The sequence below is a fragment of the Magnolia sinica genome, chromosome 2 (genome assembly GCF_029962835.1).
Source record: "Magnolia sinica isolate HGM2019 chromosome 2, MsV1, whole genome shotgun sequence".
Lineage (NCBI taxonomy): Eukaryota > Viridiplantae > Streptophyta > Magnoliopsida > Magnoliales > Magnoliaceae > Magnolia > Magnolia sinica.
The window spans coordinates 4,201,063-4,222,566 of record NC_080574.1 but is presented as its reverse complement, the minus strand read 5'-3'; the positions used below and the strand labels follow the sequence as shown (position 1 = coordinate 4,222,566).

General features: G+C 44.0%; 2 protein-coding genes and 1 pseudogene across 2 annotated transcripts; 1 reads left to right on the top strand and 2 right to left on the bottom strand.

Moving 5' to 3' along the window:
• LOC131238007 (probable inactive receptor kinase At5g10020) overlaps positions 1-15,576 on the bottom strand; it is a 33,028-nt pseudogene extending 17,452 nt beyond the window's left edge.
• LOC131238006 (transcription termination factor MTERF5, chloroplastic-like) lies at positions 14,918-16,762 on the bottom strand. The gene has a single exon (XM_058236136.1). It carries the CDS (start codon positions 16,760-16,762, stop codon positions 15,617-15,619), a length of 1,146 nt encoding a protein of 381 aa, XP_058092119.1. The 3' UTR covers positions 14,918-15,616.
• A 2,238-nt stretch (positions 16,763-19,000) lies between these two features.
• Positions 19,001-21,497, top strand: LOC131238005 (uncharacterized; the record flags this gene model as incomplete). The annotated part of the gene is made up of 3 exons (XM_058236135.1): positions 19,001-19,895; positions 20,811-21,204; positions 21,425-21,497. Coding segments are annotated over 2 exons (948 nt in total), but the record flags the coding sequence as incomplete, so codon positions are not given.
• Positions 21,498-21,504: the final 7 nt, after the last annotated feature.

Sequence of the window (21,504 nt, the reverse complement as noted above, 5' to 3'; positions counted from 1 at the left end):
CATCCCAATTCCCATATCTAGGCGATTGACATTCCAATGAACCAACAACGTGGTTGAATACGAAGCACGTATTGTCGGTCTAAGAGAAGCCATAATCCTCAACGTGAAGAAGTTACGAGTCTTCAACGTGAAGAAGTTACGAGTCCTCGGAGACTCGCAACTCATCATCAATCAGACAACAAATGGCGACTGGAAGACCAAAGATGAAAAGTCGATCCCGTATCACGTCTATCTAGAGAATCTAACTGAGGAATTCGAAGAGATCACATTCTGTTACATGTCCCGAGCTAGGAACCAGTTCGCAGACACTCTGGCTACCCTCGCCTCAATGCTGGAGATCACAAAAAGAGTTGTTGAATGGGAACTCACCATCGAACTTCAGGAAGAACCCACGTTAGACCTGCAGATTGATGAAGGTGAAACCTCTTCGAATGATCAACCGTGGTACACAGACATTAAGGAATATCTCGAACATCAGAAGTACCCGAAAGGAGCAACATTAACTAATCGTCGCACTATCCAACGTGTAGCGGCCCAGTTCACAATCACTGGGGGTATCCTCTACAAGTGATCCTTCAACCAAGTCCTTCTCCGCTGTGTGGATGAAACAGAAGCAGCGCAAATCATGTCAGAAATCCATGAAGGACTATGTGGCCCACACATGAATGGACATATGATGGCAAACAAGATCCTACAATTCGGCTGCTATTGGCTTACGATAGAGACAGATTGCTGCAAACGCGTCAGGAAATGCTTTAAGTGTCAGGAGCATGCGAATCAGATCCATGTGCCCATTTTCGAACTCTACAATCTGACAATACCATGGCCCTTCTCCATATAGGGACTTGACATCATAGGTAAAGTCAACCCCAAAGCTTCAAACGAGCATGAGTATATCCTGGTGGCAGTAGATTACTTCACCAAGTGGATAGAGGCAGCATCCAACACCACAATCGCAACATCTCACGTTGTCAATTTTATAAAGAACAATATCATCAGCCGATATGGAGTTCCTCAGGCCATCATTACAGACAACGGAACTCCGTTCGTCAATAAAAGGATGGGCGACTTCCTCGACAAATTCAAGATTCAACGTCATCGGTCAAGTCCCTACCGTCTTCAGATGAATGGTGGGGTCGAAGCCGCAAACAAGACTATCATTCGCATACTAGAGAAAATGGTCAGGACATATCGTGATTGGTCAGAAATGCTTCCTTACGCACTCTGGGCCTATCGGACGTATGTACGGTCTACTACAGGCGCAACTCCATATGAACTCGCATACAGAATGGAAGCAGTGCTGCCAGTCGAAATCGAAATCCCATCATTCCGAATACAACTAGAAAGCGAAGTCGAGGAAGGCGAATGGCAACAAGTAAGGTACGATCAACTGCATCTAGCAAACGAAAAGTGCACACATGCGCTAAACCACTTCCAATGTTATCAAAGAAGGATTGCACGGGCCTACAATAAGAGGGTTCGAGAAGTTTCAAAGTTAGTGACATAGTCATGAAGCATATCTTACCGCCGCACTTGCCAGATCCCAGTGGAAAGTTCAAACCCTCGTAGGACGGACTGCTGATCATTTAGGATGTACTCCCAGGAGGCGCTCTTCGGCTCACTAGTCTGAGAGGAGAAGATCTTCCCGAGTCCATCAACGCCGATAAGGTAAAGATCTATTACGGGTAACCATACCTAACCTTGTTAATGATTACAATCGCAAAGCCTTACCCGTCACTCTTCCCAACTAAAACAAAAAAATATATCTGTCATCTCTCTCATCAGAAATACCCATCATTTCTCCCACAAAAAAAGAGAGAAGAAGAGAACAAAAACAAAAATGAAAAAAAAAAAAAAAAAAGAGAGAAGAAGGAAAAGACAGAGAAGACTGAAAAGGAAAAGAAAATAAGATCACCCCCAAATCATCCAATCAAAAACAGCTTACGATTGTGATAAAAAAAACAAGGAAAGGAAGGTAGTTAGGCGACGACTATGAAGGAAGTCTCTTCATCTCTTCCGGCACTAAAAAAAAAAGCAAATTAAAAAAGAAGAAGAGAAAAGCATGCCTAAGCAAAAAGGGCGAGCTAAAAACCCGAAAGGGCAGCTCGAGTAAAAACAGCAGGCATGTAGCGGACTTGGTGAAAACCTGAAAAGGCGCCAAGGGTAAAAACAGCACAGCTGCCAAGGGGCAGGCAAGAGCAAAGACTTGGGAGGTAGTGAAAATCCGAAAGGACGCTACGGGTAAAAATGACGGAAAAAGCCGGCCGTAGTGAAAACCTGAAAGGGCGCTACGGGCAAAAATGGCTGACAAAATAATAATAATAAGTGCATGTACAGAAGAGGCCAAGGCAAGAAGAACAACAAAGAGATACAAGGAAAGGACCAGCCTTGGATCAGTGCTCTATCAAGCTCTGCTCAAATCCAAAAGACACGATTCTAGACACTCTCTCAGGGAACCAAGATCCCAAGTACATAATCCAGACTACTGCCCACAACGTGGGCTAAACCTAATGTTCTGATTCCAATCATATAAAGTACAAACCCAAACCTAAGATAGCACAAGTTTTGACACACACAAAAACATTCTTTTTTATTAAAAGTCTTTTACATCACTTGTCTTTTCTTTACTTGCAAAAATAACAAGAAAACATATATATATATATACATATATATATATATATATATATATATATATATATATATATATACGGGACAAGCAGCTGGTCAAAATCAGGGACCCCAGGTAAGCTCCTATCCCTCGTACATCGACAGCCTCTGCCTGAGCCTCTCTATCTCCATGCGCGGGTAAAAGGTATTGTCCCTCTCTAAGCGATGCACAGCAAGCATGCTCTCATTATACCGTCGCCCCACTGCCAATCGATGGGCCATATCCTCACATGTATGACGAAGGACAATGATCTCGGAGATCAGGTGACCATACGTGGCAAGTAAGAAGGATGGATCAATGAAAAGCCGCTCCTCGAAAGCCTCAAACGAATTATCAACACATGAAGATGATGAAGCAGTATTGCCAACCATATCCTGATCATTGGCCTCATCGGTTAAATGCCAACTGGGGACCTGACAATAGAGCAACTGCTCTACCACCCATCGCTGGTATGGCACTGTCGCCAAGGGAGGAGCCCAAAACTCAAGATCCAAAGTTGTCACATTTAAGGAGCCCTACCAGGAAATCCAGACTCGTCGGTACAAAGCAATCAAGTCAGAAGGAAGAGGAGCATGTCCAAATCCAGAAAAGGCGAAATCTGTGATATCCTGCCAAAAACCAAACTGCAGGAGGAAACGAGTAGGATGATAAGAGCAGTATCCTCGGAGGCCTAGCAACAACAGAGGAGTGCGAGCGGCACTACAAATCAAGGGCGTCCGACAAAGCCACAAAGCCTCCCAATTAATCTCCCATCCTCGAATCTGGGAAAGCATGCGACGATAAAGCACTAAGTGGCCTCAGCACCAAGGGGAAGGCCATTAATCAATAGAGAAAGCATATCATCATGGCGAGAATCAGGCCACACAAGCAGAGGAGTCATACAAAGATGTTCCCACAACCATATCTGAAGAAAGGTACAAGTCGAGCTCAAGTTGCAAACAGATAACAAAGCAGAGGAAAGAAAAAAGGACCGAAGCGAGTAGTACCTGAAGGAATGAACAGCAGCCCCGGAGGATGCGAGTGTGTCCGAGTGAGCACTCAGTTATACCTAAGAAGAGCTCTGCTAGCACCACAGAAACGATGCTCCTATGGAATAGAACGCGGTGAAATACATCCAGTAAAACCGCTAACAATGACTGCCGCCAACCCGAGAAAAGCAGCTCAGCCAAGACACAGAATATCAATGCATTCAAGCACTGAAGCTGGCGATCTGATCCAGGGCCTCCTCGGGCGGTAGAACAATGATCATACAGAAGCTCCAGCGAAAGCTCATCCGCCCTACCCTCTGCAGTGGGAAAGGCAGCTGAAAATCCAAACCAGGAGATCAAATCGGTGGGACAAACCGGTTCAGACGAGGGAACATAAGACTCCCGAGTAAGAGGAAGACCAGATAGGCGCGCAAACTCCTCCAACGATGGGCCCAGCTCCAGATCATTAAAGGAAAATAGGTTCAATGCTGGAACCCAATCGTACGAAGCCGCAATCAACAGTCGTCAGTCTAGGCAAACTCGGTGAAAGTGAAGAACCTCTCAGAAGCCCAAAGAGCCTAACTCAAAGATCTCAGACTCGGTCAAGCTCTCGATTCGAATATGCAATTGCTCAGAACAGGTGCCGCGTGGCTGTAAACGGAAAGTCCTGACAGGCACGCCCTTTACAATCTGGAACCCAGGATCCACAAGCGAGTCGTCAAAAATGGGCATCCCCTCATCCAATAGGTCAATCTCATGATGTCGGAAAAATCCTGACTCCCCCATCGCACCTTGAAGAGCATCCTGAAAAGCTACAATAGGCGGGCCCGAATCTCCAACGACCGCCACATCAGGAGCAGTCTGGAAAGCAGAAGCCCCAGGAGCTGCAACGCTGAAAGTATCCCAGTAGCTGACTGGACCGGTACCCTGGTCCCCGACAACAGCTGCCTGTCCCATCACTACCTCGAAGTCCGCAACAAATATTTGACCCAGGCCATCTGCAAGGAGTCCATCACCTGTCAGATCCAAACCGCTCGAACCGCTAAGCTAGGGCCCACCACCCATCTGGACCCAATCCATCCCATCCACTCCCATCGACGCATCATCTCTGACACCCAAAAGCGGCCCACCAAAATCAAAATCACCCACCATCCCTCCAACACCATCTCCACCATCTAATGGTCTATCCATGCCAATCACATCCAATGGCCCACCAAACATGGAACCATCAAAACCATCAAGTCCATCCAACCCATCAAACCGATCACACTCATCCAATCCATTCAAACCCACCCCATGGCCACCGTTAATGGAGGTAGGAACCATGTCATAAATGGCATTAACCTCTCCAAAAGGACCCACTACACCACTATCCACCTCCATCAATTCATCCATAAATGAGCCCTCACCATCATAAATGGAGGATGATGCTCCACCAACCCCTCCACCATTTATGGACCCACCAACATCTCTAAAGTTTCCCGCCACAATAAATCCAAAGGAGAGAAAAGGACAAAGGAAAGAAGAGGACAAAGAAAAGAGACAAAAAAGAGGAGAAGGGGACAAAAGGGAATGATCGGACGGTCTGAGCAAGAAGAGAATAACCAGGAGCAGTTGTTGAAAGCAGACATAGAAGAAAGGAGTTTGCTGGAAGAAAAGATGGACAGAGGCGGTAATCGAATTACCGCTGGCGGTACTCGGAGTACCGTTGCAGGTACTGACACCACTATATCACTGCTGCACCTGACAAAACAGGAGGAACGGGCAAAAGTCAGCGGGCAGTAGTCGGACTACCACTCGGGCCCACTTTTCGGTGAAATCAAGACAGGGTCCACTTCAAGGGGGCCAAGACCGTGGAATGTACATCCGAATGCCCAAATGAGATTACGAAATGATCAAGAACAATCCAAGAAGGCAACATTAAGCAACTGAAATTTCATATATACAGAAGATTATATAGCGAATGATGCATGATCACATGATACAGTGGAACTAATCATTGTCAGGGAGAGGCATCCGTATCCTTCCGATGAAAGTGAGGCCCCAAAAGCCCTCCTCCAGCAAAGTGTGCACCGTCGCCCGGAGCATAGTCAGGCTGCAAGATCGGGTCGATACCATATTGCTCGCACCAGTAGCTGTACTCTCTCACCGGATCAATAAAGGCACTGGCATCAAAGCCCTCCAAAGCAGCAACCAACTCCCGCTCGGGCACCGATCTCCAATCAGATGGACCAGACGGTGGACTAAGTGGAACTAGTGGACTACTAGTCAGCTGTCAGAAGAGCCTCTCTCTGAGATACCACTTTGTCACACGAGGATCTTCCAGGATGTAACATCGTTGTGAGGCCTAAAAAGCCTCCTGAGCAGCAGGGGTAAGTGCAGCATTCGACCGGAGGTACAGCCTGGTCCGAAACTGCAAGAAGAGAGAAAGATCAGGGGCAGAAAGATATGCAGAAAGCAGATTACACATTAGCAATACAGGGCAAGATAATCACTCACATCATCAGGGACAAGGGCATTGACATTCAACCTCCAGGCGAGATTGGAAAATATACACATACGGCTACGGTTGTCTTTATACCACAGCATCACACTTGGAAAAGGAGGTGAATGACCAATCAGAGTGGGCACCAGGTGGGGAAAATGATCAAAAAAACAAAGTGCACAAGGCCGCAATCAGCAAAGGCGCAACATACCATCCCCATGAAGAATAATGCAGAAGGGAGATCTAAAAAGTACATCGATGATCGGATAAAAACCAGTCAAAGATCAGCTAATGTAGTGGCTGGCTTTATCCAACCCCTCATACAAATGGGCAAGGAGGGCTACATTCCAATTGCATGGCGTGGGAAAGGTGATATTGGCCACAAGTGATAACAGACGAGAACTCACCAGCTCGTTCCTGTGACAGAAAATCATCGCCCCCATAGTGTATAAAATCAGAGTACGGGCTTTCACTACGGCCGTGGCCTCAGTCTCGAGGACGCGCCTAGCAAAGTTCGAGGACAGCCAAAGCAGTCTGAATCGATGGCCGAAAAAATATGAAGCATCCGGCATCATCCCCAGCAACTCCATCCAGTCATCATCAGAAGGTACCGGAAGATCCTCCTCAAAAGGAACAGATCGTCCGTTATATCAAAGACCCAACTGCATATATATGTCACAAGGAGTGATTCCCCACTCCCCAAAGGGCAAATGGAAGGTATGGGTCTCGGTAGGGGTGCACACGGGTCGGTTCAGTCCGGTTCTGGGGTGAAACTGGAACCGAACCGTTCCCAACGGTTCTAGGATAATCAGAACCAGAACCGAACCGTAGTCACCCTATAATCGAACTGGAACCGGACCATTAAAACCGGTTCGATTCCAGATCGGTTCCACGGTTCTGGGCTTTTTATAATCCAAGCCCAATTGCATGTTTTATTTTATAATCTTGCCCATGTCCATTCGTGTTATGATCCATTTGATGAATGGTTTAGATATTGTATAAGGTATACTAAAATACATTTATGGAAACAATCAAATGGTGCATTGTAAACCATAAATCATGAGTCAAATATGGAAACAATCAAAGGGTTCCTAGTTCGGCTCCAAGTTCGGTTCTGAGGTTCAGATCCACGGTTCGGTTCTACGGATCGATTCACGGTTCGGTTTGGTTCTACATTTCCCCAAACTGAGAACCGAATCGATATAATCGGTTCTTTAATTTTTCGAACTGGAATCGATGCACTCTAGAACCGGACCAAACCGGACCGTTTGGTCGGTTCCGGTCCAGTTCCACGGTTCTACCGATTTGATGTGCACCCCTAGGTCTCGGCGTGTCATCGCTCGATCAAGGCAGATAAAAGGGACATGTTCGTCTTACTTAGACGAATCCAAAATAGGCTGGCAAACAGAGTGCGCTCCAACACCTTAAAGAACAGAGGCTGCGGATCATGAAACCAATCAGGCCAATGTGTCCTAGCCTCGCGTCCCCTCGGGATCGCAGGTGCGCCACCTTCCCGGGTCACATCAGAAAGGTGTCGGCCCTCTCGAGGTACATAGCAAGGATCGGCCGATTGGCAAGAACGGCCGACCTCATTCCTACCATGGCGAGGCATGCTGCACAAACAAGGCTCACAGGTAAGTATCCTTCTTACCACAAGGTCAAAAGGCTCAAGTCAAAAAGCACAAGTCAATTGTCAAAAGTCAAGAGTCCAAGTCAAAGTCAAAGGGAAAAGGGGGCAAGTCAACGGTCAAAAGCCCATTTTCAAGGTCCATGCATCCAAGGCCCAAGCCCACTTCCAAGGCCCATGCCTCCAAAGCCCAAGCCCATTTTCAAGGCCCATGCCTCCAAGGCCCAAGCCCATTTTCAAAGGTCCATTCTCCAAAGCCCATTCTCAAGGCCATTCCAAAGGTCCATTTTCACAAAACCCATTCTCCAAAGCCCTTTCTCAAGGCCCATTCCAAAGGCCCATTTTCAGAAAACCCATTCCAAAGGCCCACTTCCCATAGAATCCATGAAATCACATCCAAGGACCATATCTCCAAATCAAGGTCCACCTCAACTTGGCTAAGTCGGAATCACGATTTGGGGCCCACTTAAGGAAAGACATCCATACATCAAATCAAATAAATTACATGGGATGTACCACAAATGGCGGCCCACCATCCAAGTGCTCAAGTGGGCCCTAAATCATCCATCTTACGGTCCAAATCATCTCACAAAAAAAAATATAATAAAAATAAAGAAATAAATAATGAAAACCGAATAAAAGAGTGGGGCTCCCTTTCTTATCACACCCTACTCTAACAAAAAAATATAATACACCAACAAAAAATTAAAAAATCTAGCCAACTCTATAGGCTAAATTTATTTAAAAAAAAAATAAAATCCAGCAAGATCCAACGGTTGAGATCTAGCGACAATGTCCAATGGTCCCGATCATGACCTCCCATGGTCCAAAAGAGAAGTCCAAGACCACCAAGATCTTCTCCCAAAAATTCAACAAAAAAATCCTCAAACTTCAAATACATGATCAAGTCACCTGAAAATGTGAGAACGGAAGAAAATATAAGAAAAAAAAAAATCAAGAAAACCACCACCAAGAAGCTTCCAGGGACCACAATGGAGTCCATGGACGTCCAAGGGCCGGTTTCAAATAGAGGGAGAAGCCTCATCATTCGGACCAATGCACGGCTCAGACCACTGGACCAAGCGTTAGACCGGCGGTAATCGGACTGCCGCCAGCGGGAGTCCCACTGACGCCTCTAACCAGATTCACATGCCATAGCGAGCCGACCCCCCATGCCGTGATGGGACGTTCGGATCATCTCTCTATCCGCTGGATAAAGCCCGAAAGAAAAAACAAAAAAAAAAAAAGTAAAAAAGTAAAATGCAAAGATTCTTTTCAAAATCTCGCGATAAATTCAATTTCTCGCGAGAAAGTGAGAATCTCAACAAAGCACATCTTAAAAATTGCTGGAAAATGCACAAAAAGAAGAAAAATGCAAATAAATGGTAGCGAAATACCCCATTAACTTATTAGTGGAGGTCATCTCGCATACAATAAAAATCGGACGATCACAACCATCTGTGAGATCGGACGAATCTTTCAAGAAAAATCCAAAAATATTTCAAACAATTAGCCCCATTAATTCATTAGTGGAAGCCATCCGATTTCTTTACAGATAAAAATCGAACGACGATGCCCACCGGCGAGATCGAACAGATATTTTCTGAAATATCCAAAAATATTTTCAAATAAAATCCCCAAGGAGTCTAGTTCCAAAGGGAATAGCTTTAAAAAAAAATCGCACCCGATGCACAGTACACTGAGGAGTCTTCCATATTCTCCAGTTGCGGTCAGTGCAAACAGCTAAATAAGATTCGATCTCTTTCGAATTCCCCCGAAGGATGATCGAATCCATACATGATACAAGCACGATTGACCCGATCCCTATATCCGAACAGTCGTACAAGTAGAAATGAGTGGATCTATCTCTGGGAAGAATAATCAAACTCAAAGTGACAACAATCCATTGTAACCAAAGTATCAGAATCAAAAGATCGCATGACAAAAGATTACCTGCACATACCTAATACAGGACGTTCGCAAAATTTGATTGAGTCCAAGTCGGCATAGTGACTTTCCCGTAAGGCTGCACCAACGCGCAGGGCAGCTAACCACTTTAACGATCAAATGGATCGAATACTCGTAGGGTAATTACGTAGTAAAGGAACGACAGACCAAACAGTACGAGAATCCTCGTAAAGTCACACCAACGTGTAGAGGCCCTACTTTCAGACTTACCCTCCAATGCTATTAATAATCTGACGTGAAATGGTTGTGATTGGTGACTCTTAATCTCGCACCAACGCGCAGGGACAATCACAACATTTTCCTCAGCCCTCATAATATGTGTAAGTTGTCTCTTTTCCAAACAATCAGCTGACAATGATACAATGGCAAACAATAGATTCGAATCACTATCTCTTCTGACCGGAAGGGTAGGGTGTCCACTCGCTTTGGCGCTCGGTTGCTCGCAACATCGGACAAAGAGGGGCATCTATAGATACCCCACCCAGGATATCATCTTGAAGAGACAAGGACAATCCAGACCATGATCAAACCATATCCGAACCCGAAACCCTAATCGAAACCATATCCGAACCTGAAACCCTAATCCAAACCATATCCGAACCCGAAACCCTAATCCAAACCATACCCGAACCCGAAACCCTAATCTAAGCTATTAGAACCTCCTAAACCCGGCCCAAAATCCCAAATCTATGACCCATTTGAGCCAAGACAGCCTAGAAATACACCTGACCGAGCCAAAAACCTGAAAAAGGACCACCGGACAAACTAGAGCGCCACACGAAGGCCGCACGTTCGGGCCCGACCCAAGCCCGACCTAGGTGGTAGTTGGACTACCGCCGGTGGTACTCTGATTACCTCCACTCGCCGAACGTGTGTCCTCCGATCAATAGCTGACACAACACCCGAAAGTCAACTTTCTCCAGGAATTACCCTCCCATCCGATCCTATTTACCATTTTACCAAGCCTAAGAGCCAATGAGATCGCGCCACATGGCGTGTCTCTCTCCTCAACCAATCACCACTTGCTACCTTAGCTTTTACCCCTCCTAAACATCACAATTACCACAATGCCATTGGAGAAGGCGATTAATAGCCCTCTCCTCCTCTCATTTTAAACAAAACAAACACCTTAAGCCTCTCCACATCCAAGAGAGTGAGGGGAAGAGAGAGTGAGGAAGAGAGTGAAGGAGAGGGAAGGAGCTCCCAAGCCTTCGAAGTTTTAATCTTTTAAGCCACCTCCTAGCCTTTCCTCTTGACCTTTTCCAACCATTTAGTCGAGCCCAGTTTGATCATGGTCCGGTCCATATGTTAACCTATATAAGTTCAAAGCCAAAGATCCATTTATTTCATATATAATCATGACATTTATTCCTTTCTCAACCCCCTTGCTCCTTTAGATTTCTAATGAACGTATGCTTTGTGACTTGCCGTACACCGAATCCTGTTACATCAGAAATTTCTAACATTCTAGTCCATTTTTGTTACTTCCTTTGCATGAGCATCATTACATTCGCCTTCTAAACACGCCGTTGGACGTATGCTCTGTGGCTTGCCGAAATCTGCATGTGTGCCTAGTCCCATCTCGACCACAGCATTCATCGTTCCTTGAGATTGTTTTACCACACTAAGTAGAGACCGTACATTTATACGGGCAGATAGGGTACCTAATACCTTCCTTCTTTGTAACCGAGGTCCCTTATCCGGAATCCTGGATCGCAGACCAGGAGCCAATCTAAAGTAGGAGAATCTTGGATTTCTCTAACCTTACATATTCCGCGGTTCTAGCCGACCGCGGGATTTTAAGATTCATGGGCTAGTAGCGACTCCAACATCCCCAAATCAGCCTAGTCACCCCACCATCAAAACAAAACCATAAATCAGCGTGGGCACCGATTTACAGTGTCCACACTAAGCTTTATGGAACTGTTGTTATATAGAGAGAGATGCCATAGGTCTTACCATAGAGATGGAGTGATAAGCTATCACCATCAACATAATCTGCAAGAATCAACCTTTCTTGTTCCCTAGGCCCCCAATAGTAGCCTCTTAATATAACCATGTTGGGATGCCTGATAGTTCCAATTCTTTTGGCTTCCTTGGTGAATTCTTTCTTATGTTTCACAAGGCCTATTCGCAACCACTTCACAGTCAACATATGGCCACTATCTAACGTTGCTTTTATATGAAGTCCCATGGCTGCTTCTACCAAGAACTTCTGCTGGAGCACGAGACAGTTCCTCAGTCGTGAATACTTGAGAACTGTCAAGGAAAAATAGTTCTCCAACCAACCGATCTGGAGAATACACACTTAATGTCACAGGTTGCTCAGCTGCACATGATTCAATAAAGTGGTAGGAAGAAGATAATGGGGAACCCGGAGAGGACCTCCATCCCGTGGCCGGAAGACATTTATCTGGCACGTTGGACTTTATGGACTCTGAAGCTGCTTCTTTTAACTCAGGAATGCCATGTTCTGCAATTTCAGTTACAAACTCTTTCTGTTTAGCTATTGAGGGTCTAGCATCTGAAGCTAGCAAGTGGTCATTAGAAAAACTCAAACGAAGTTGGAACAAGGTCAGTATTTATGGTGAACCCGAAGAGGGTAGGACGAGTAAATATCCCCGCTGTAACATCTCTGCCAGTATTTTGGCTGCTCAACCCATCTCTGCCATGAAGCTCTTGCAACCGTGACCTAGTATGAGCCAGCAAGACAATGATGATCATCATGAGGGCCCCAAAAGACCCAACAATAATTGCTACTTTAATGTAAGACTTCAGATGATGATGGCCCCTGCCATAACCATTGTTCCCTGGCTGGAATAAAGGCAAACTGTTGTGGAAGATTAGTAAATCATTTCCAGGATGAAATGAGGTGTATGGAAACCTCCTCAAATTTTCAGGAACATGACCCGATAAATTGTTATAGGACACATTGAATACTTTTAGACTTGCTGAAAGCCTATCAGGGATCTCACCCTTGAAATTGTTGCAAGATAGATTGAGATGCTCCAAATCATTAAGCTTGGTTATTTCACTTGGTATCCCTCCTGACAAATTATTCTTCCCAAGATTCAGCAACTTAAGCCTCACCATGTTGCCTATTGCTGGAGGCAAAGCACCGGTTAATGAATTATCAGACAGATCAAGGGACTCCATCTGAGAACGAGAAGGTATAACTAATGCTTCAATTGAGTCTGAGCTTTGTAGAGGAATTGTTCTGTAAAGCCATTTCCTGAGAGATGCAGATTTGTCAAGGTCAATGACACAAAGAAGCTACTCGAGATAGTTCCCATAAGGTTGTTAAGGCTAAGGTCAATGGTAGTCAACTTAGGTAGCTTCCTAGTACAGATGGAAGAACTAGAGAGTTATTACTGATCTTGATAGAAGTCAGCATCTGAAAGGTCACATTTGGAAAGTTCCCGGTCAATGCATTAGAACTCAGATCAATAACCTCCAAAGAATCACCCCAGCTCCGCATTGCGGAAATGCCTCCGTAAATCATATTTCTACTCAAATCCACTTTCACACAGCTTCCAAGAGTGGAAGGTAATGAACCTGATAGTGCATTTGATGAAAGATTCAAAACCTTCAAAGTTGTAGAGTTGATACTCTGAATAGAGCCTGTGAAAATTGAAATCATGTGTTATATCACAGATGGAACATTTTCAATTAAAATCTGCATATCACTAAGAAAAAAGAACAATGACCAGTAAGGCAAGAGTACAAGAATATAACATTGTCAACTATTATGCACATCCAGATTTCTACAAGTGGCAAAGAAAAACAGTCAGGCTCCTATTCCTATGTGCGCACCTATTGTCAGTGATGCCCTTGGTGTGGTCCATTGGATCAAGTGAGTGTCATAACCATTTAGTGGGACGTAGTTTCAGCCTCGAAGGAGATTGTTGAATAATATGTGGCTAGTATGTATTCCCCCATCCACCATTTAGCCAATGGTTGGGAGACGGCTCACCCAATTGTGTCATGAGGCTTGGCTTATTTCCCTTCCAAGTTGACTCATTTATTTATTTTTCTTTAATTTGGTTGAGCATGTGGCATGTGTTCCGTCGTGCAAGATATGTAGCAAGCACAATCCAATGCTTAAACAGATTGTTGTGCCTGACTCCTGTTTCTGACAAATGTCAAGCAAGCATTGACAATCCTATTGGGAACAACCGTAATGCATGTTTCATCCTTATATTTAGCATCATCTGTATACCAAAAAAATAGTTCTAATGTGTCTCCAGTTATTTTGATGCATTTTTCCATATCTTAGGCACTTATAAACTAAAAATTACAATGAAATACAAGTTACCATGAACATATATTTCTACCGATGTGTCTGTTTGCACATGAGGTTTTCATACATTGTAAGCATTGGCCCTTCTTTTAGCTATTAGGGCCACCTATAAGCATCATATCCAACTGGGAGGGTAAAAGGAGGGTTGATGTTGAGTGGGAAGCCGATTATCAAACTTTTGCCAAGCTACCATGAAAATGAACCCCGATCCAAATCCTGATTAGCAAACAAGATTCTTAAAACTGACCCTAAATAACTGGGACAAGGCTATGATGATGATGATAATGACAAGAATTAAGTCCACAAAAAATTAGTTTCCCCCAATTCTACATCCAAATATAGAATATAAATGGGTGGAAAAATGAAATTCAGCATGTAGTCAGACCAACATCGTGTTGAACAGTTACTGCCACTTCACTGCTCTCTATAGCACAATAAAGTGATTACTTGTAAAATTCAGTAAAGATAACAAAAGCTAAGGAGAACGCATCGATTTGGGCTACGGACTATTTATACATCAAACATGCATATGAACTTAAGAAGGGTCATCACGATTTCTTTACCAGAAAATCTGTTGCCACTGAGATCCAGTTCTTCCCATGGCACAAAACTCCCAAAGAGTTCCATCGGAATAGACCCCTCGAGCTGATTGTTTCCAACACGTAAGACTCGAAGCGATGGCAACAAGTCAAGCGAAGGAAGCTTTCCAATGATCTTATTGTGACCCACATCCAAAACTTCCAAGTTCCTAAACATCTGAATCGAATCATGTGAAAAGAACTCCCCGACCAGCTCATTGTAACTCAAATTCAACTTGTAAGTTTCATATCCAAAATTACAGAAATATGGTATCCAATGTTGATGATTTTAACAGGATTAGTGCCTGCAAATGCAAACTGTCTAACGCAGAAAACAACCCATTTTGTAAAAAGCAATGTTAATGGATTGATCTCCCTGACAAAGAGATCAAATATGACATCCAATCTGTAAGCTTGAAAGTTACATTCCTCCTGAATTTGACAGATGAAACGGTTGACACTATTACAAAATCCCCATAAGGAGAGAACTGTTCTCATGTATCATCCATCCATTCAACTTTGGCTGCAACTAAAAAAAAAATGGTATTCCTGCTTGTAAGTTGTACAATTCTGGGGAGAAGATTAGAACCACATCTATAACATTTCTTTATACTTCAAGCTCGAATCATGAATGACGATGAGAAGTAAAAGTTCTTTCATCTTCATACCTTTTCAATGGGAGTTCTGATAAGCCCACATTCACCTAGGCATGCGGTCATGTGTCACAGACATCCGAGCCATGCATCGGTCAGGTCCCACCCTGTAAATGGCGTGGACCAAAATCAAGCTGGTCAACTAGAAGGCCCACATCTGAACATTGGATGTGGACCATCAGCAATCGTTTTTGAAAATCCCACATTGGTTTTGTACATATGCAGCCCACCTTATGAGCTGACCACCCAAATTTCTGGGCAACGTCATCTACAATTTGGGGCCCAAACAATGCATAGCGCAGATGCCTGCAACGCATGTGGCCGCCCATCCAGGTGTCTAGGATTATTGAAGTTCAGTCGATGGAACCATCATATACGCCCCAAGTGAGCTTGACAGATATCAGGAGCTATCTTCATATACGGGCGCACGTACTGCTTCAAGAACTTCTCCTCTGACAAGGAAACGATCGGATACAAATTGGGGTTCTTATTCAGCAACTCCTTTGATTTCAGGATCCGCAGCACATTACATCGAGGGATTATCCTATTCTCCAAGCTGTATGAGAGAAGCTTGGGGTAGCGAACAATGTATGATGGCTCGCATGCAAGCTCCTTCACAAAGTAATTCATTGCTTCCTGACTCTTCCGCTCGGAATACTTCACATATTCAGGAGCTTTTGCAAAAGCAGAAAGGATATCGACATCCGACCACCCGAAGCTCTTGAACAAGTTGAATTTGGCCTCCAATACAGTCTTACTCATCGAACCAACTGTAAACACAGCATAAAAAAACATCCCATTCTGGCAGGGAAGCCCCATTTCCTCGATACGGTTGGTAAGATCCTTAACCCAACGTGGATTCTGCGCGAAGAAGTTCGGGTTTCTCACCAGGAGCGTCGCAATCTTGCTACTGGAAGCACCGCAGCTCTGCAAGATTGAGATGTTGGGCCGTATCTTATTCTCAACAGTCGCCGCAGAAAACTCCCATTTGGATCGTTTGAGGAATTTGATAACGTCTTCTTCAGAATGGAGCAGAGTTTTGACGAAATTGATCACAGGCTCAGCGCTTACGACCAGAAGCCTTGGGTTCGAGACTACAACCTCTGCCAGGCCAGAGCCGGCGAGGCCGAGCCCTTGCAAAATCCTAACTTTCGGGAGAAGGGTTCTCTCCACATTGGAAGAAAGGAACCTGGGTCTCCAAGAAATGAGGTCTCTGATGTTAGCATCGCTCAAACCGCAGTTTCTGAAGAAAGAGACAACAGAGTCTGGTTTTCTGGGGGATTTTATGTGGGTGAGATTCGTAGATAGAGAGATTGCTTTCTCTGATGAGAACCCAAATGAGGTTGTGAGGTAATCGACAATGAAAGGGGTTTTGTGAGGTGGGTCTTGGGTTTTGTGAGGTGGGTCTTGGGTTTTGGAGGTTGAGAATGACAGGAGAGCTATGAAGTGGGAGGATGAGATTAGGGTTTTCCTGGGGTTTTTGAAGAAGAGGAGAGTGTGCTGGAGAACAGGCATTTCTGTAGAGATTGCAGAGATTGAATACTGAGAAAATAGAATAAGGACAGAAGAGCGAGGCCTTGAGGTTCCTAGGGCGTGTTTGGCAGGGATTGTCGCCTGTTGCGTTAAGATTAATTTCATGCTTTGTTGGTAATACGGTGGTACATTGAATGGATATACCTACCATCATTTGAAATTATTAAGAATAACATACATGTGTTATACCTAAACGTTCATTTGTTTTGTAGCCTCATTTTATGGCATAGGCCTAAAAATGAGTTAGATCCAAAACTTATGCGGCTCCAAAAAAGTTTTCAACGGTAAGTATTCAATCCTCATTGCTTTCTATGGTAGGGTCCACTTGACCTTTATATTTACCTGATTTTTTTGCCCGTGTTCTAAAATAATTTCAAAAAATGGGTGGACGGTGTGGATATAGTCCACACATCATGGTGAGACCTACACAACTTGCTACATTGAGTGATATTGGCACGGACCCAATGAAATTCCGCCTACTCTAATTCCAAGCTTACCCATTCTTCCCAAACAGGGAGTGGAATTGGCACAGGAACAGATAAATCCCATCCCACTTAATCCCTACCAAACCCACCGCCCAAACACGCCTTTGGCCGGACGGATCCCACGATATTTGAAGAGATGTGATCACGGTATCCCAGAATATGCATAGTGAGCCATTAGACCCGGTGAACTTATCCCGGGACATAAGCAATCCTATGGATCTTAAAACAATCCACTCACATCACCGTCATTACCTTAGAATTGATCTCATCCCTTGGTTAGACGAATTGGAAGGTAAAATGCCGGGATATGCCGAGCATGCCAAATAGACTTAGTGAACCTATCTCGGGATATAGCAATCCCATGGATCTTTTTTCAATCCATTAACACCACTATCATTACCTTAAAATTCATCCCATCCCTTCTAATCCCATAGGATTGGCCCGGCTAAACAGGCCCTAATGGCGTGTTTGGGCGGGATTAGAAGGGATTAGGCAGGATGGGATTCAAAAAACATAATTATTACCCATGGCATGGATTGTGCTGTGATAAAATTAATGTCATGCTTTGTTGGTAATACAGTGGCATTGAATGAATATACCCACCATCATTTAAAATTATTGAGAATAAGACACATGTTATATCTAAATAGTTCATTTGTTTTGTAACCTCATTTTATGGCATAGGCCTAAAAATGAGGTAGATCCAAAACTTATGTGGCCCCAAAGAAGTTTTCAACGGTAAGTATTCAATCCCCTTTGCTTTCTATGGTGGGTCCACTTGAGCTTTAGATTTACCTGACTTTTTGGCCATGCTCTAAAATAATCTCAAAAAATGGGTGGACAGTGTGGATATAGCCCACACATCGTGGTTGGACCTACACAACTTGCCAACGTTTGAGTAAAATTGGCACTGGACCCTATGCAGCTCCATCTGATCTAATTCTAAGCTTTCCCATTTTTCCCCAACATGGTGTGAAATTGGGACAGGACCAGACGAATCCCATCCCACCTATTTCCTTCTAATCCCACTGCCCAAACACGGCCTAAGTTACCAAAATAAGACCCGGTTAGCATACTGAATAACTCAGTACACTACATCGCAGTGAGTAAAATCTGTGAGCCCACTGTGATGTATGTGTCTCATCTATGCCCTTCACTCACTTTTCGAGATAATTTCAAGGCATAAACTCAAAATTGAAGCATATCCAAAACTGAAGTGGACCACCCTACAGAAACCGTCTATCAAAATTGAATGTACGGCGTGGATAACGTACATCGAGGTGGGCCCCACAGTCAGAGATCCCACCTACCTCGGTGGATCCACCGAAGCCACCCAAAATAACACATGCAAGACTCCAGCTCAACTAATAAAAGGATAGGTGATGTGAATCTTTTAGTTTACAGTTTCCCTCTCTTCCCACACCAAGAAGAAAGCCCAAACCATTTGTAAGTCTTTTCACAGATCTCTCTCACACACACATCAATCGAAAGCTTGTGTCTTGAAACGGAAAATTGCAAATCCATTTCATTCAAATCCACAAATGCCTGGCCTTTGTTACAATCTCCTCTTCTTCAAAACCGACTGCAAAAGCCTCCTCTCCTTCCCCATTTCCCCCATTTTCTTCGATCGAAAAACCACCTCCAAACACCGATTTAATCGTTGATTACCTCATAAACTCACTTGGGTTCTCAGCAGAAAGAGCAATCCTCGCATCGAAACGCCTCGCCCACATAAAATCCCCCCAAAAAACCCGACTCTGTTGTCAGCTTATTCCGAAACTGCGGTTTCAGCGATACCCACATCAAGAGTCTCGTTTCTTTACTGCCCACGTTGCTTTCCGCCCATGTCGAGAAAACCCTTCTGCCGAAAATCAGAATTTTGCAAGAAATAGGTCTAACAGGGCCTGTCCTGGCGAAAGTTTTAGTTGTGAATCCGACACTTCTGACCGTAAGCGCTGAAAACAAGCTTTTGCCTTCACTTAATTTCCTTCGAACTCTCATCTGGAATGACGGAGACGTCGCAACAGTCCTCAAGAGATCCAGATGGCTCTTTAACGCGGGCGATGTCCAGAAACAAATGCAGCCCAACATCTCGACTCTACAGAAATACGGTGTGGCTGACGAAAGAATCAAGAAGCTCGTCGTACAAAGCCCTAGATACCTCTTGCGGAAGCCCATTTGGCTTGAGCACAACTCAGACCGAGTTGAACTCGAATTCGGGATCCCCCGTGGTTCAGGGATGTTTGCTTATGGAGTTGATGTGCTGTGCTCTCTCAGTAAGACAACATTGGAGAAGAAGTTCCAGATCTTTGCAAGCTTTGGATGGTTAGAATCCGATACAAAGACTGCCTTCCGGAACCTTCCTTACTGTTTGGCATTGTCGGAGGGGAAGATCCGGCGTGGGTTGAATTTCTGGATGAAGGTGCTGAAGTACGAGCCTTCTTTCATTGCTCGCTGTCCGAGGCTTCTGATGTTCAATTTGGAGACCCGGATTGTTCCGCGGCATTTAGTTTTTGAGGCACTGAAGTCGAAGAACTTGATCAAGAATCCGAAAAATCCGAGTCTACATAAAATCGTTTGCTTGCGGGAGCATCGGTTTTTGGAGGATTATGTGCTTTGGTACATTTCTAGTATGAGATCGGCAGATAAAAATAGAAGATAAGCCATTTCAAGGTCCTAAATGATCTGCAGAATCGCATGTTTATGGTGCTCTACCATTACCTAATGTTTCAGATTCTGGTAAACATAGTTCTGATGAAAAGTAAGCTTATTTTCTCCTGATTCTGAATGTTGCTATTCTATCTTTTGCAATTTTGATTGATAGAAAAAGGATCTTGCCCGAGTTTCCGCAACAAATGATTCCTTTCTGCACGAATTTATATGCAAGAATGCAGATTCTGTTTTGGGAAGATTGATACACTGTGTGCTATGAAGCTTGATACGCAGGCGCTCAGAAATGGTACTTGTGGCATATATCAACTCAAACTAAACTGATTAATTTGTGGAAACCACTGCGCTGAGTTACGGTAAAAAATAAATAAATTCAGATTGGTTGAGCTGTAATCTCTTCTTCATGGACTCTTGTTTTGTGAACTAAGGCATTGGATATTTTCATTTTTAAGTCTGTCATGGATATTTTCATTTCTAACTGTCCAGCAAGTGTTCAGAAATTTAATACTTAGATAACTAAATAAGAGTAATTTTTTGGTTCATGGTACATCTAATCGGGTCCCATAATTTTGATGGTTTAGTTTGAATTACCTCTTTGCCAAGTATGCAATTTCTCAGTAATTTCTAACTGCCTGTGAATTATCCATCACACTTTGCCAGAGTTTCTTAGTATTTCTCTTCTATTTTTGCAAGAGTTGAGAAGATTATAAATCATGATTATCTCTCAATTAAATGAAATAGAAAGACCTGTTCTTTCTAGAGATTCAAAGCTTTTGGTTTTTTTTATTTAAACCCAAAGACTCAACAAGGCCTTTGTGTCCACCAGCCAGAATTAGAATGTTCTTCTCTTGTTCTATGGCTTTGTTCTTAGACAGCTCCAAAGGATAAAGAAGAATGGAAATCAGGAAGTGCTAAGGGCATGTGCTGATACATGGAATCCAAGGGAAAAGAAAGGAAGTTGAGAAGATTTTCTGTTGATTTGACACTTGGGGGATGTTTAGATAACAAAGAAAAGGAAGGATTCTATGTAGCAATCAGTGTACTTTTCCACAGTAGCACAAGAAACTAAGGCCATGTTTGTTTTGCGAGTTACGCCAGTAAATCCTGCAAATATCGGAATTAGTACTCTCATGCATTTGGAGAGAGAAGGATATGCAGTAGTCAAATGCAGCCATTTTCATCTGACACTGCTTCAGTGAAATTCGATATATCCAAGGCCTTCATTGCATATTTACCACACAGAGCGACTTGACTTCTCGAGATAGCAGAGTATGCATGCACGCAGCCTTCTTCAATTGTCTATATACATCTCTCTTGCCATTTTCTCCGCCACCTATTCGACCCCCCTCCCAAACATCCATCCGTTTTTAACCACCCTTCCAACGAATCGGATGCATCTCCTTCAACATTCGCTGCTTCTTTCATAGAATCTTCATCAAGTTACCATCCCTTTTCTAATCTACGTGTTTCTCTTCCTTATGGATCGCAGGTTGCTGACCGTCGCAAGGACCTGAAGATTGTCCTTACGGTCTCCTTGCATCCCAATCGGATATTTGGGGGGGGGGTGTG

Bases quoted from the DNA above. Each gene is read 5' to 3' on its own strand.
- LOC131238006 (XM_058236136.1), bottom strand. From the start codon at position 16,762: ATGCCTGTTCTCCAGCACACTCTCCTCTTCTTCAAAAACCCCAGGAAA.